General features: G+C 35.0%; 2 protein-coding genes across 8 annotated transcripts; both read right to left on the bottom strand.

The window, feature by feature from the left end:
• Positions 1-197: 197 nt before the first annotated feature.
• Positions 198-5,821, bottom strand: LOC107767608 (ultraviolet-B receptor UVR8). 7 transcript variants are annotated; one of them, XM_075247839.1, is made up of 9 exons: positions 5,471-5,821; positions 4,401-4,553; positions 2,970-3,128; positions 2,173-2,340; positions 1,861-1,992; positions 1,671-1,781; positions 981-1,064; positions 808-893; positions 198-563 (listed from the first exon to the last, which is right to left on the bottom strand). In XM_075247839.1, the coding sequence occupies exons 1-9, from the start codon at positions 5,709-5,711 to the stop codon at positions 282-284; spliced, it is 1,416 nt and encodes a 471-aa protein (XP_075103940.1). In that variant the 5' UTR covers positions 5,712-5,821; the 3' UTR covers positions 198-281. The 7 variants fall into 7 exon arrangements, with proteins under 7 accessions (XP_075103940.1, XP_075103939.1, XP_075103941.1 ...); XM_075247838.1 differs by having other exon boundaries at positions 981-1,070; positions 5,471-5,818; XM_075247840.1 differs by having other exon boundaries at positions 1,671-1,757; positions 5,471-5,818.
• A 7,639-nt stretch (positions 5,822-13,460) lies between these two features.
• LOC142178427 (uncharacterized protein At1g27050-like) lies at positions 13,461-15,034 on the bottom strand. Its single transcript, XM_075247844.1, has 2 exons — positions 14,562-15,034; positions 13,461-14,009 (listed from the first exon to the last, which is right to left on the bottom strand). Exons 1-2 carry the CDS (start codon positions 14,907-14,909, stop codon positions 13,680-13,682), a joined length of 678 nt encoding a protein of 225 aa, XP_075103945.1. The 5' UTR covers positions 14,910-15,034; the 3' UTR covers positions 13,461-13,679.
• Positions 15,035-16,602: the final 1,568 nt, after the last annotated feature.

Raw genomic sequence — 16,602 nt, 5'->3', positions numbered from 1 at the left:
ATCGATCTAGTTGTATAAGATATTCCCTTTATTAAAAAAAAAAAGTAAAGTAGTTGTTTTAATTCATGTATTACTAGTACATGTATTTTTATTACACATTTTATCCGCGCAAAATAATACATAAAAATTCCCAATAACTTTGCAGAATTGATTATGCAAAAAAACAAAAAAGCAACCAAACACACTATTAAATCTGCTTATTCCCCAACCAAACAGGTTCTTATAACTGGTATAACTCATTTACAGAAGCTCAAAGAGACAACCATAAGATATCCTCCAATTTAAAATTTCTCAAAATCGTGCCAGAGGTGCAATGCGGAGATATTCCATGATCCTTTTATATTTTTTACAATTGAGAAACTGGAAAATTTCTGTCCTTGCCAAAGACTGCTGTAAAAACGCTTCAATTCCAAACTAGTTGGGATAAACTCTATGAATTCTATCTTATCAAGATGGCCATAAAATAGCAAACAGGTTTTTGGATAAGCAACTTGGTGAACAAATACTGTTGTGATTTGCATGTTTGCTTGGAGCCGAGAGTCTACCGGAAACAGCCTCTCTACCTGCACAAGGTAGAGGTAAGACTGCGTACACACTACCCTCCTCCCTAGACCCCTATTTGTGGGATTACACTGGGTTTGTTATTGTTGTTGTTGTAACATAGTGAACAATTACATTTTAAATCCTGAATATTGCTGTATTAGAAACTAGAATTCACCAGCATGTCCTGACAACAAATGTAAAACCACTGCCACAGTAAACTCTACCGACGCATGGTTTCCTAGATTGTTCATTGCATAAACTTACAATCTGTGGGTCAGTTTGATCATCGGTATCTCCTAATCCAAGCTGACCATGTTCACCCCATCCCCATGTCATTACTGATCCGTCATCTGTGAAGTTAAAATAGTCCAGAAATGAAGAGAGGTCAATACACAATTGATAGTTTCTCACAATAAACTTTTGCATCAGACCCTCACCTGTTACCAAGGCAGAGTGCTCAGCTCCCGCGCCAATTTGGACAACCTTTCTACTATTAAAGTCGAGGATTCTTTGCATGACAACTTCATCTTTTTGCAAAAGAAACAAAGTTATATTCAGATTAAAAGAAGCAAATTGTGAAGTGATGGAACCAATAAATAAATTTTTTTTTTTTTTAAACCACTGACTAGTTAAAGTTTAATTGTTGGTGTTAAACTTACATTAGGTCCAGGTAGGGGGATAAATGTGAGATTTAGAGAACAAACACTTCATTTTAGAGAACCCCAAATTTGCCTTAAAAGAGAAATTATTTATCAACATAGAAAATGAATGGGCGCATATGAAAGGAATGGTTATAGAGGGTCGTATAGCCGACCCCAAGTTTGTGATTAAGGCCTAGATGATTGATTTGATTAAAACCATTAAATTTTGGTAATATGAAAACAGATAGTAATGGAGAAGGCTTTGAGATCATTATATCAAGTGTTTTCAACATTACTTTCACCTTTCAACTTAATCAAGAAAGGTAGATCTATATCTTTCCTACAATGATATGTTCGCGCTAAGAGTAAAAACTATCCAAGGTGAAATCCAATCTCAAGAATCCAATCTCAAGAAGCAGGAGACAAGGACTGAGTTTCACAAAATTCTGCAGAAGTTTATACAGACATGTAATCGAAGATCATCACCTGATATATGCTTCATCGAGTTGGCTTTCTGAGTACCCGCAGGAACATTATAATTGTACCTACCAAGCATGTATACTTCCCCGTCACCTATTAAAGTGGTGTGACGAAGGTCTTTAAAATTTCCATATATTCTTGAGATTTTCCTTAACGTATTTGCGGAATGGTAATAAAAAGTTACAGCCTAAAATACCTGTCAATACAAGAGCATGATTCCATCCTAAAGCGACTTGGATGAATGATAAGTCTGCAGTGACATGACGCGGTCTGTACACATCTGAGGCTCCACAGAATGCTCTTCCCCATACGTATAAATGCCCATTCACTTAAAAAAACAATTTTTTAGCAATATATAACAGGTAAAAGAATTACCAACTTGAAAAGATTGTCATTCACTTATGGGGATGAAGCTAAAACCACCAAGTAGTGGACGCTGAGACTAGATAAAGGTTGGGGCCGGCAATTATCAGTATTGGATTATAGAATGGAGTACTCGGAAACTTACCAGATATTGCTGCACTATGATCTCCATTTGCAGCGATAATCCTGATTTTGACATTTTCAAAACCCAAAGTAACCTGAGGAGTACTAACTGACTTCTGTTTGTCATCAGATATACCGAGTTGACCACGTTTTCCAGAGCCAAATCCATAGATAAGATCCTCAGTATCTCCTAGAAGAAGTTAATTGAAGGGAAAAATCAGCTTCACCAAAATCAATGTACATGCTTATGACAATTGTGTGAACAAAGCATTGTGGTAAAATTACTTGCTTCCAAAATGATAGTATAATTTTTTAAGAAAAAACTCTAATCAACCTGCTTTCTCTATCCTAACAAGGTGATTAGAAACCAGAAATGTACCATCTCTTAGGAATATTACCTGTAACAATCAATTATTTCACACCAGAAAGAAGAAACGTTTTTCATATTATTACCTGTAACAATCAATTACAGATTTGTTGTGATTACGAGAGTAAAGAAACTATTGGCAGACCCTACCTGAATACTTTACCATGCAGTAATCTCTGGAGTTCTTATGTTAACAGGCCTGAATGCTGTGACTAGTCATAACTATCCAATTTCATTTCAAGCTTATGGCAATAACCCGTTGAAATTAAAGCTGTATAGTGCTAGCGAAAGTTTAAGAGAAGCATTCACAGAACTATCAATCTAAAGGCCCTAAACTATGACAAATTATACGAATGAGAACAGATATACAGCACACACAGTTCTATGAAATCAGCAAATTTTGTTAATATAACCAGATAAACAAAAAAATGTAAATATTAGGCCTACTTTACCTTTTAGTAAGACAAGTGAATGGCGCATACCACAAGTAATTTGCTCAACATGCTTAGTCTTGAAGTACAACACTTGTACAGGAGAACATCTTGAGACATAATCCCCATGCCCAAGCTGACCAAATGAACCATCTCCACAAGTGAATACGTGACCAGTGTCTGGTAATAGTTAAAACTTTACACTCAAAGACAAGCTAAAGGACACGCATGTAACTACGCATTATTCTTCAAGATACATACTACAATTATTCAATTCAAGGATGCAGCAAGAGCAGGGGCGGATGCACACCTAAGGAAGCGGTGTCAAGTGACACCGCTTCGTAGAAAGTTTTACTACATATATGTATTAGTACTGTGAGGAAATGGATAAGTAGGAAACAATGACACAATTTGACATAAATTATCTCTTGGTGTGTTGGCTATGTGCTTGATTTTGCTCTAAGAGGTTAGAGGTTCGAACCTCAACTAGCTCGCATATTTTTTCGCATATATTTGAGAGAGCCTCTGTTGTTAAAAATTGTGATTAAGTAGAATTGAACTTATGACCCTTTCTAACTTAACACTCAACAAAATCAATAGATTAAGGTTATTTCTTGTCTAGAAGTATGATAATTAAAGTTATTATTCTCATTCATCTATAAATTTTGACACCCCTTGGAAAAATTCCTATGTACGCCCCTGAGCAAGAGAACACAAAATTTTAAGGAAGATATTAAGCCAAAAAGTTGTACAGCTAATCTAGATGACACTAAAAGTTCATATCATCTGCTCCAGAGAGCATCAATGATTATGAGGAAAAAAACTTAAAGAGAAACTTAATGCTAGATAAAGTTCCTCCCAACTTGGCTTCAAACAAGAATAAGGGAAATTCAGCTAAAGTCGTTTTTTTATCAGGAAATTTAGGTAAAGTCGTTTATGCACACCTAGTGTACCATAAGCATATCGGAATTACTCCTCCCTTCCACTTTTGTTTGGCATATTTCCTTATTACTCCATTGCAAAAAGAATGACTTTCCTTACTGAGAATCTTTTATAACCACACAAATGTTATGGCATGTTTAAGAACACAAGCTTCACAAGTTTTATAGCCACATAAATCTTATGGAATATTTAAGGCCACAAGTTTCAAAAGTTTTCCTTTCATTATTAAACTGCGTGCCAAGTTAAACTATGATAAACAAAATGAAACAAGAGTAAACTATGACAAACAAAATGAAACAGACGGAGTAACTTTTGAAACAAAAAACACATGAAGTTTTTTGGAATCTTAAGTGCATAAACCTTCACTTTCAATAGCATATAAGAATAAAGCCTACATTAGAACTAAGAAGTACGGCAGCTTCACAAGCAGAAACCTGAGAGCACGAAGAATAATAATCCAACCTAAAGTCTCAGATTAGATAAGCACAGCTGAAGCAGAGAGAAAGAAACCTGAAACAAATCCTGAGTGATTCCATCCAGCAGAAGCTTGTGTAATAAAGAACCCTTCCAAAGACTCCACATACTTTGGGCGTAAGCAGTTAACCATCTCCCCATGACCTAATTGACCAGAAGTACCCCTTCCCCATGTTACCACTCTTCCACCTGCAAAACCTCAATAAATATGTTTTTTTTTTCCTTGAAAAATTGAATGTCACGCCAACATAGTATCTTTACTGCAAAGCACCAGCAAGCTTGTTCCTATTTCTTTTCCTGTTTTTTTGGTTTTTTTTTTTACAAAGTGAATTTTGTTTCCTTTTTGTGAAAGATCCAAAATTGTCCATTGGTTCTCACACCAAGATGGTGTCATCTAAACCCCATCAAGTTTTAAAAAGAAAACAAAAAATCCTCCATTGAAGCTCACATCAAGATGGTGCCATATTTATTGCAAACTCCATCAATTTTCTTTTATTTTTTTTTAATAATCTGTCCATTAAAGCTCACTCCTAAAATGGTGTCATCTTTACAGCAAAACCATATCAGCTTTTTCTTTTTTCCCTTTTAAAAAGTCAAAAAAAAAAAATCTCACACCAAAAAGGTGTAATCTTTACTGCAAAACCTTAAGCCCCATCAAGTTAAAAACACATTAAAGTCAGATAACACACAGGGTGAGAGCAATTGAATCTCCCACCAAGATGGTATCTCTACTGCAAAACCCTATCAAGTTTTTCTTTTAATAAAAAAAGTAAAAGTCTTTCCATTGAATTTGAATGTCACACCAAAAAGGTGTCATCTTTACTGCAAGATCTTAAACCCCCATCAAATTGAAAACACATTAACAGTCAGATAACTAAACAGATAAAGAAAACTGCAAATTGGAGAGTACATAAGACAACAGACCATATGAAGTTTTTCCTTTTTGATTTTTTAAAAGGTAAAAAATCTTTCTATTGAACCTCAGACCAAAAAGGTGTAATCTTTACTGCACCTTAAACCCCATCAAGTTGAAAACAAATTACAGGGAGATAAATACACAGAACAAAAAGGAAATGGCAAATTGGAGAGTAGATAAAAGTGCAGACCAGGAGTGAGGGCAATGACATGGGCACCACCACAGGAGAGATAAGAGATGGGACCTAAAGAAGAGAGAGAATGAATGAGTTGAGGTTGGTATTCATCTTGGAGTTTTCCTGTTCCTAATTGTCCCTCTGTTCCTGCTCCCCAGCTCCATATTTCTTGTTTTACTAACCCTTCTTTTTCTTCTTCTTCTTCTTCTTCTTCTTCTTCTATTACTCTTTCTGTTTCTTCCATCATTTTGGACATCTGATCAATCTGAGTTCCTAAAAACTGACGGTTTTGTTCCTCTCTTCTCTTATTAATGGAACTTCCTTGCCAACTTTGATTACCTTTCCAGGTTCTATATTCACATTTAAGTACCACGGTCAAATTATTTTAATTTTTAGTGTATATTCAAATACGATATTTTGGTAAGTACTACTAGCTATGAAATTCTTTTATCATAATTTTTTATAGTTAAAAATATTTTCAAATATTAGTAATCAAAGAAAAAGTAGTCGGATTGGTCAATTTTATCCTTTGTGTGTGGGGTCTATTTATATTATTGGTGATAACAAAATAGAGTTTTTAACCAAAATTGTCCCTTATATTTTGGGTAAGTTTAACTTTGTTTAGTCCACTTAAGAGTTTTTAGCCAAAATTATCCCTTATGTTTGGGTTTGTCCTTTATCTATTGCCCTCAACACTTATTGTCTTTTAAGTTTGTTAAACTTGAGCAGGTTTAGTCTTCTTAACAAAAGACCCAAACTAGTGGGTAAAAAAACTTTCGGTACTCAAATTTTCAGAATCGATGTAGTGAACCTAAACCTGTTTAACGGGCCGGGTTGACCCGGTTACGGATCGGCCCGGTGGAATGGAGTCGGGTAGGGTTGGTTTTTGGGGGTTAGGGGGTTGGTCCGTATATATTTTTTTACCGGTTAACCGAATTGGTCAAACCCGGTTAATAAAAGTTACTTTTAAACCGGTTAACCGGACCGGACCGACCCGGTTCAACGACTATTTATTTATTTATTTATTTAAATTATCACACTTATTTCTACAATCTTAAATGTGACAAAGGGGTGGGCCAATTTTTCATCGGATGGGCCCGGACTAGTTAAGCCTGATTTTAAAAACTTGGCAACCGACCAGGATTGGTGGCCGACCGGTCACTATTTTTCTCAATCGGACCAGTCCGGTTAACCGGTTCAACAGTAATTTTCATTAACCGGGTTTGACCGGTCCGGTTAACTAGTAAAAAATATATACGGACTAACCCCCAAACCTAGCCCTACTCGGCCCAATTCCACCAGTCTGGGCCGATCCAATTTACTACCGGTCTAGGCCGGTCTGGAACCGAGTTAACCCGGCCCGTTAAACATGTTTAGGTTCACTACATCGGTTCTGAAAAATTTGAGTACTGAAAGTTTTTTTACCCACCAGTTTGGGTCTTTTGTTAAGTGGACTAAACCTACTCAAGTTTAGCAAACTTAAAGGACAATAAGTGTTTAGGGCAATAGATAAAGGACAAAGTTAGACTTACACCCAAACATAGTAGACAATTTTGGTTAAAAACTCTAACAAAGCATCTCATATATTCCCTCTTACCATTAACAAAACTTATAGTTTGTTTGGTGGAAAAATCATCTTATTTTGAGAAGTACTTTTTTTAAAAGTGTTTTTCAAAAAAGTACTTTTGGAGAAAAACAGTTTGTGTTTGGCTAATCAATTTGAAAAGCACTTTTGAACAATAATTTGTGTTTGGCCAAGCTTTTCAAAAAGTGCTTTTATGTGTCAAATTACAAATAAGGACATGAAGAGATTTGCTTAATAGTTAATATTATATAAGTAGATAAATAATTACAAATTTTTATTATTAAAGATAATAATTAAGTTTTTTTATTTTATTTAAGTAAAATATAAAAATAAAATTGAAAAGTACTTTATTCTTTCAAGATAATTTAAATATATCAAAAAGCATCCAATAAATATGAAAGTTCATCCCAAAAGTCATTTTATATTACTTAATAGTTTAAACTAATGTTAGGATCGAGAACCCGAGTAGTGCGGAATTTAGCCAAACAACGGTATAATGATAATAACAAAGACAATTGAAATTGATAACAACGTAATACCCTAAGGGAATAACCTCACAAGATCACTCCAAAGAAAGGGTTCACACAAGTGTTTCCCAACACTTAACTCTCATACAAAACACTCTTAATAAAGGTAAAAAGGAAGAAACAAAAAATGAAGATTCAAGTCTTGTTGGTGTGTCTAAAATGAACTAATGACCTTCCCTTTTATAGGCAAAAAAGTCTTGGCCTCTTAGGTGTAAAAGAAGAGATACAACTTGTGCAAATGATATCCACCACATAATGCAATATTTTTGGGTCCCAAAGAATATTGTCAACAAAGTCTACACTTTGCAAAGATACTTATGCTTATGTGAGATGAACTCCATTAGCCAAAATATTGGCCTAATTTTGGCTGATATAGTAAATTTTCTCCACTTTTTCCGCAAAAGCCCTAATGGGCATATGTCAAAATTTAATGCTATCAGTCTGATACCAAAACTGTAGTAAGGCTTATAACAGTGGATCCCAATAAAGTATACAATGAACCAGATCTGTGTGCTTTCATGATCACAAGAGCACCATGAGAAACTTTCAGAACTCCACCTTCACCCGTGTACTTGTACCCAAGAGATTCTAGAGTACCCAAAGATATGCGATTTTTCTTCAAGTTAGAAACATGTCTAACGTGAGTGAGAATTCTCACCACACCATCGTGCATTTTGATTCGGACTGTACCTTTTCCAAAAACTTTGCAGGCAACATTGTTACCCATCAAAACAACTCCACCTCCAATAGATTCATATGTGGTAAATAAATATCGATTGTGACACATATGATAAAAAAAACCCGAATCTAAAATTTACTCATTGTTAGATTTGAAACTATTATTAGTTGCTAAAAAGTAGTTCCCTCAGTCTCATCATCAGCTACACTTGCTTCGGCAGTGTCAGTATTTTTGTGCTCATTTTTTCTTTCTTTATGTTTTTCTTTATTTTTCAGTTTATAGCATTCAGAGATAATGTGATATTTCTTATGACAATAGCGATACTCTAAATTATTGTATCTAAATATGGAGTCGGATTTTCCCCTAACAAACAAGCCAACTTCCGCTTGAGTTCCACTAGCTTCCCTAGTAATATCACTATCTATCTATTCTTTTGATTTTAAGATAGATTTAATGTCCTTATAAGAGATATTATCCATTGCATAAAGCATAGTATCTCTTATATGCTTAAAAGATGGGGGTAGAGAACAAAGCAATAACACAGCTTGATCCTCATCTTTAATTTCAGCATCTATATTACTCAAATTCATAAGAATGGAATCAAAGATGTCAAGATGAGAGAGAATGGAGATACTTTCACCCATACGAATTGTATAAAGCTTTTGCTTCAGGTAAAGTCTGTTTTTCACCTTCCTCTTCATATATAAGGTTTTCATTTTTTTCCACATGCCTTTGGTTGTGGTTTCTACAGAAACTTCACGTAAAATCTCATTTGAGAGATTTAAAATGATACATGTTTTTGCCCTTTTGTTTATGACGGCAAACTCCTCATCCGTCATTTTATCCGGCTTCTTTTCATTTCCTTGCAACGCCAAGTCTAAGCCATCCTGAATTAGGATAGCTTCCATATTTAATTGCAATATTTCGAAGTTTGCATTTCGGTCAAATTTCTCAACATGGGTCTTTGTTAGATTCATTTTGGCTATTGAAACTAACCCAGTTAGATCTGGTTCTGATACCAATTTGTTAGGATCGAGAACCCCGGGTAGTGCGAAATTTAGCCAAACAACGGTATAATGATAATAACAAAGACAATTAAAGTTGATAACAACGACAATTAAATCATATAAAGAAGACACCAATTTAACGTGGTTCGGTCAAAGTGACCTACGTCCACAAGCGGAGAGGAGCAATTTTACTATACCAATAAGAGTACAAAAGAGAGTACAAAATTAGAGTAAATACTCTAATTAATCCCAAATACCCTAAGGAAATAACCTCACAAGATTACTCCAAAGAAAGGGTTCACACAAGTGCTTCCCAATGCTTAACTCTCATACAAAACACTCTTAATAGAGGAAGAAACAAGAAATGAAGACTCAAGTCTTGTTGTGTATCTAAAATGAACTAATGACCTTCCCTTTTATAGGCAAAAAAATTTTGGCCTCTTAGGTGTAAAAGAAGAGATACAACTTGTGCAAATTATATCCACCACATAATGCAATATTTTTGGGTCCCAAAGAATATTGTCAACAAAGTCTACATTTTGCAAAGATACTTATGCTTATGTGAGATGGACTCCATTAGCCAAAATATTGGCCATAATTACAACTAAGTAATGTTATTTTGGTATATACTATAATATTTTGCAAAGGGTATTTTTGGTAGGAAGAAAAGTCAAAACTGCTTCTGCTTCTGCTTCTGGAGAGAAGCTATTTTTTCTGCTTCTTCAAAACTGTTTCTACTTCTAGCCAAAAGCACTTTTTTTAAAAAAAAAAAACTTGGCCAAATACCTCAAATTGAGGAAAAAACATTTTTTTGAAGAAAAAAAAACACTTTTGACCTAGTGAGTAGCTTGGCCAAACATGCAGTTAGTGTGAAATGAGTGAATTTTCGGATAAAAAGTTCAAATTTACCCCTCAAATTTTATTATGATTCAAAATTATTTAGGTTAGAGCTTTGTTAGGGGTCAAGGGCGAAAATGAGACTTTTCCTAACGATATGATAATATTAAACCAAAAGTCTAACGAACGTTAAAATTGCTCAATTTCAACTAGTACACGATAAATTTGACCATTTTCCCTTTTTAAAATTCATCATAATTCAAAAGTTGGGATTGAAAATATCTTTAACTATCGACACGAAAGTACATCCCAACGACGATTTATTCAGTTGTTGTAGGAGTATAGACAAATGTACTGTTTTCAGGCGAACTAATTAAATAGCGAAGAGTATATTACGTATATGAAGTTGTTGAAGTTCTTTCCTTACAATAATTTCATACTTCAGGAAAATAAGATTCAATAGATTAATTATAGTTCCAATTGATCTTTAGAGATCAAGCATATCCCCTTGATGAATTGAAATGGAAATGATGAAATTTGAGAAGTGGCGAGAGTTTTATTCATATTTTTTCTAACCACAAGGTGTCAACAAACTTCCTAACCAGTTTTTATGAGTTTAGTGGCTTTACTTTTGTTCAAAGTATGTATGTATGCATGTAGTTCAAATTTGTATAAGTTTATTGGCTTTACTTTTGTTCAAAGTACGTATATATAAACTTTCACTATGAAGAGTATCAAGAAACCAGAAACCAGTGCTAGCTCGTTGTGTATTGGTGGATTGTCGGAAAATAGAACAGATCTCACTTCAAGGCATGATACCAGGTTTAATTATCTCACAGAGACCATCCAAAGATTGCGATGGGATTGTAAGTACCCGTCCATTCTTAACCAAAAGTCTAAAGTTCGAGTTCTAAAAATAAAATTGCCTTTGTAGAAAGTGCTCGGATGTCGGGCCGAAAGCTGGGCCGGGACATCGGCAGGAGAGCCAAAAAAAAAGATCGTAGAGGAAAAATGAGTATCAGCTCATATACTTGGAAGTACAGATTTTATATTCCAAAAATAAATAAGGGATTCAAATAAAGTTTCGAGCATTGAAGATATACCTGCACTACCCGGACTTCTTGATCAGTGACAAATACGGAATATCCAGGCTCCTCTTTGACTTATAAACAAAACTACTACATTTATTAACAACAAAGATTGGCCTAAAGCTAAGAACTTATTGGACATTCACTCGGAAACTTGGGATAGCACCAGGAAATGTGAAGGTTGCTTAAAGCCGATCAACCAAAAAGAATCAACTAGTTTAGTTTTGGTCTGAGTTGGCTTATAATAAGGACTACCTTAGCCCGGGAACTGTCCTGGCCATCCTTTGTTTGTGGTCTACATTCCGGAATCAGCAAAAGACAGCTCTCCTGCAACTATGTAATTAACATTTGGCTCATCAGATTCCACTTCACAGTTGCAGGCTTCTGCAGACTTGCAGTAAGATAATCCCCAAATAGGAGTACCCCATGGTTGAAGTGAAGTTACTTTGAATTTTAGCAACAATACCACTTGCATCTGACGATTTTTCAACACTAAATGTCTCAGCACGAAAAGAAGCATCGGTGTTCATTTATGCTTTATACAATCAGCTGAAGAAGATTGCACGGGCAAAGCGCTGCTTGTGAATCTCTGAAAATACATAGCAATCAACACAACTTTGTCAAGAGGAAGTACCTCTTCCGCATGAATCCCCCTAGATGTCTAATCCTCCCTACTTTTGCATAGATACCACACAATGACATTCTTCTTCTTTTTCCTATAAAGTAACATCAATTTCTATTTTATTTTGATAATAATGGTGTATGTGCCAGCTTGCGCGCAATTCAGTAGTTCCACCAAGTACCTGCTACCTCTTACTAGCACAGGTACCAGTAACTCTATCCACCAAAACCTATGAAATAGGAAAGAAACCATCTAGTTCTTTTGCATCTGCTAGAATTGGAAGCGCTGGTCTCCCCTGGTATTCTATCTAATGACATTATGATCATACTAAGAGCCACCAGTTCACTCTCATTCTTGCTAGAAAAAGATTGAGCCAATAAAAGCATCAACACACTTATCCATCTCCAACCAGTCAATTTCTAGAGGTTATTATATGTCGCAAATTTATAGAATAAGTACTCCATTATCCCCTCAGTCTTACCACAACAGGGTCAAATAACATCAACATCCAATTGATCTCTCACATATTCATGTCTTACAGTTTAAGATGACTTGATATTCACTCAAAGTTTAAAATTTTTTAACCGTGACACCCTTCCTTATCCCTGATTCTCCAGTTCATTCCCAGAGAATGCCCTATACTGATCATACCCCTGTTGAGCAAAGGACGTACAGTGATTTACCTGAAAATTCTTCTGATTGATGGTAACGCAACTCCTTATACACAAAAATCTGCAAAAGATCAATAGCAATCTGCAGCATAACAGAGCCAGTCAGATTATATTCCTCTTTTCAAGTTATCTTGCAATGCACCCTCCCAGCTAAATTGGTACAGTTGCTGCAGGATTCTCTGGAACAAAACACTGAAAGGATCATAAAACATTTATACTTGAAACAAAATGACGTTTCTTCCTATGAAAAAGTAAAAAAATTACCTAACTTGCAACACAGCAAGAAGTTAGGAGGGGGAGGCCTATATAGAACAAAAAAAAAACTGTAATCAAGCATCATCTTCATTTACATCATATGATACTGTTCAGTAAATGAGTATGAAACTATGAGAAAGCGGCAGTTGCTAGGATTCAAGATGGTCCTCTTATCATTTTTTAATGTACAACATAAAAAACAAAATCAACTGCTTCGACTCTCCTAAGCACACAATAACAAACCTCTGATTCAACATTTACAGACATCATGCAGACTCTCATAACTCATCACCCATAAGGTAGGGTACAACAACATTTTGTCATAGTCAACTTCAAAATAGCAAGGTCTCAAGGCGCCATCAAGAGTACCATCAGTACGTACCAATTAAGACAATAAACACAGGGTGAATTAGCCCTACAAGATTATGTAGAAAGTGGCTGCTTGTTGGAAACTGCACCTGCCTTTTTATATATGACACAAGCTAAAAGCCACGACAGGAAAAGCGGATTCTTCTACATCCCCGTTGCAGCTGGACGATCCAAAATATATAATGTGAAGCTCATCAGCGGTGCCAACTTCTTCCAAGTTGTATGCTGCAAGTACAACTATTGAGCAACCCAAGAATAGTAACAACATCAATCTTTTGGACAAAATCCAAATCAAGGAACAGTGTCTTATTTGCTAAGACAGAAGCATATATGAATTACATATTCAAATAATAAAAACTTACGTACATCATTATATCTAAGGCTTGTATTACACAGAGAAGGAAAAACAAACAAGATCTGAACCTTACTGAAAACACATTTAGAACTGAAAATCACCCCAACTAATCTGCAATAAAAACTCAACCTTTTACCTAACCTCATAAATAAAAGCTCTAATGTTACTTGAGAAAGCCATATCGCTAATGTTACAAGTGAGGCAATCCCTCAATAACCATGCCCATAAGTTACAGAATATCATCATAGGCAACAATTTCCCTACCCTTGTACGGCTCAACCAGCCTTGTACTAACATGTCCACGACCATTATCGCCAGCATTATCAGGCTCAACCAGCCTTGTACTAACATGTCCACGACCATTATTGCCAGCATTATCATTATCCTCATCTTTGGGGTTCACAATTGCTGATCCCAGTCTGTTACCTCTCCCGTGCCTACTTAGTGGCACCTCTGCTCTAACTAGCTTCGATGCAACCGTTGATGTGGATAGATCATCCTTTCGCATCACGCCCTCCTTCCACTGTGGCACACGGTCAGTTGCCCATATTACCTGAACCTGTCATCCCCAGCAAAAGCAAAGTAAAATATATATAGCAGCTCTCAATTCTACTATCTCTATACACTGTCACTGTAAACAATTTTCAGAACTGTCAGGTCACAAGTTACAGATCCGAGATGGTAATTAACATGCTACAACCTGTTAAACTACTCTGATTGTGCAAAAACTACTTACATTGTCCATGAATTATATTAAAATCCATACAATTATACCAACTAAAGTGATACTCACATACCAAAATTCTTAGTCTCAAATAACCAAGAATTTAACACCAAAAAAGTTGCAAACTTGGCAAGAATTTCTACTTTTAGGTGTGCAAAAACTACTTACATTGTCCATATATATAATTAAATCAACACAATTATACCAAATAAAGTGATACCCACAGACCAAAATTCTTGGCCAAGCTGAGATTTAGTATAAATTATAGAACCATGGATTCAACTAGACATCTTAATATCAAAAGATCAAAAAGCACCAATAAAGTTGCAATCTTGGCAAGAATTTCTACTATTAGAAGATATAACTTAAGAGAAAAAGAGTGCATACTGGCTTGGAGTGGAGAGTAATGGGGAAAGAGGAATCTACAGCAGCATTAACAGCAGACTGAGCAGAATCATAGGAACGGAAAGTGATGTAAGCGAGACCATTGGGGTCCATACGGGTGCGAGAGATGGAACCATAAATCTCAAAACGAGATTTAAGGTCAAGAACAGAGCAATCAGTAGGAACCCCAATAACCACCACACTACCGGGTTGCTGCTTGGCGGTGGAAGATGAGGTGTTTTCTGGTAAAGGGTCGTCGGAGACGGCGTTGGTTGGTAGAGGACGGCGGCGCTTGGGAAAGGAATAAGGGACGTGGCGGTTGAAGTGGGTTCTGTCTCTCTTCCGACCCATGATTTTTTGGGTTCTACTTGGACTTCGTGGTGTACAAGTTTAAGCTGCTATGAGAAGTACGAAAGAGATTTGGACTGTTTATTCCTTTTTTTCAGTTCTGTATAAATCCTTCTCAATCTTGGTTTGGTTTGGGGATAGGTTGTACACAAGTTAAATTACTATCCCGGTCCATTTTAAGTTATTTTTTTGCCCTTTTTTATGGTACATAATATCGATTTTTTTAGATATCAAATTAACTTCTTCTTTTTTAAAGTTCACATTTAAGTAAAAAGCCTAAGAGTAATTTGTTATATTTTTTAATGAGCAAATTAAGATTGATATGGTCAATTTAATCGTTAATTAATGTTAAAAAGAGCCAAAAAAGTGAACCGGAGGGAGTAATACTCTTTCCCTTTGATTTTATTTTATTTTATGTATTTTAGTTTGACTAAATAGAAAGTTTAAAAGTGTAAAGAAGAATTTGATCTTATAAGTAGGGGTGGGCATAGTTTGGGCAAACCTAAATCCGAACCGAAATTCGAACTTTTTGAATTTTTGGTTTTGATTTTTGGATTATGGATTGAAGTTCGGATTTTATTTTTAAAAAAAATAGATTTTGGATTGGATTTTGGATTTGGGACTTCGAAATTTTGGATATACGAAAATCCGAAAAAAAAAAATTACCTTATATTTAGCCTTACCAGATAGACATTAGCCCATTACGGCATTATCCATATACATACCTAATACTAGTAAGTCTAAATCTCTAATAGTATCATGTCCATTAAACATTAGCTTGTATATTCAATACAAGGTTTTCTTTTCTCTCATGTCTCACCCACACAGCCACACCATACATGCGTTTGTAAACACTAAAGAGTCAAGGCCGAAGTTGACTAAAGATTGAAGTTTGAGGTCACATTTTTCAGTTAATCTTTTAATTTATAATAGTATTATTTGAATTAGTGTGATGTATTGCATATTCGAGACCTTTTTTCTTGAATAGGCATTATATAGAGTCGAGAAGATATAAAAAACTAAAGCATCTTTTGATTATTATATTTTTACTTCATTTAAATGATTATTTTTATGTCGAGTATTTTCCATAAGCTCAACTTATAGGCTTAAAACTCAGAACCGAAAATTCGAAAAATCTAATCTGATTCATCCGAAATCGAACTTAAATAATCTAATCCAATCCGAAATTATTTGGATTGGATTTGGATTGTAATTCTTCAATTTGAAAACCAAAAATCCAAACCGCAATTTCATATTCAATCTGAACTGCCCGAACGCCCACCCCTACTTATAAGGAAATATACATTGGAAGAAAAATATACTAAATATAAACATGTCATATTTTTTTAGACACACTAAATAAAATTAAGACACATAAACTGAAATGAAAAAAGTAAATAATAATTAAGTACATAATTATCTACATTTGTAGAAGATTTGATTGGTTAGGGCACAACTTGCTGAATAATTTAAAAAGTTTGCTTTTTTGAATAAAGGTTTATTTCTAATAATGCTCCGAGTCCATTAACAATACCTTATCTCATATAATACTTGGTTCATCTTATGTAATATTTGATTTATTATCATAAGAGTTACCACAATTTAATGCAATCTTTCTTTAAATATTCAAGTTAACAAATTGTTTGACCAAGAAATATAATCTCAGGTTAAACTGTTATATTTATATAATGAAGGG

This window comes from Nicotiana tabacum, chromosome 24, assembly GCF_000715075.1.
Source record: "Nicotiana tabacum cultivar K326 chromosome 24, ASM71507v2, whole genome shotgun sequence".
Taxonomy (NCBI): Eukaryota; Viridiplantae; Streptophyta; class Magnoliopsida; order Solanales; family Solanaceae; genus Nicotiana; species Nicotiana tabacum.
The sequence above is the reverse complement of the archived record's forward strand: the minus strand, read 5'-3'. Positions and strand labels throughout refer to the sequence as shown.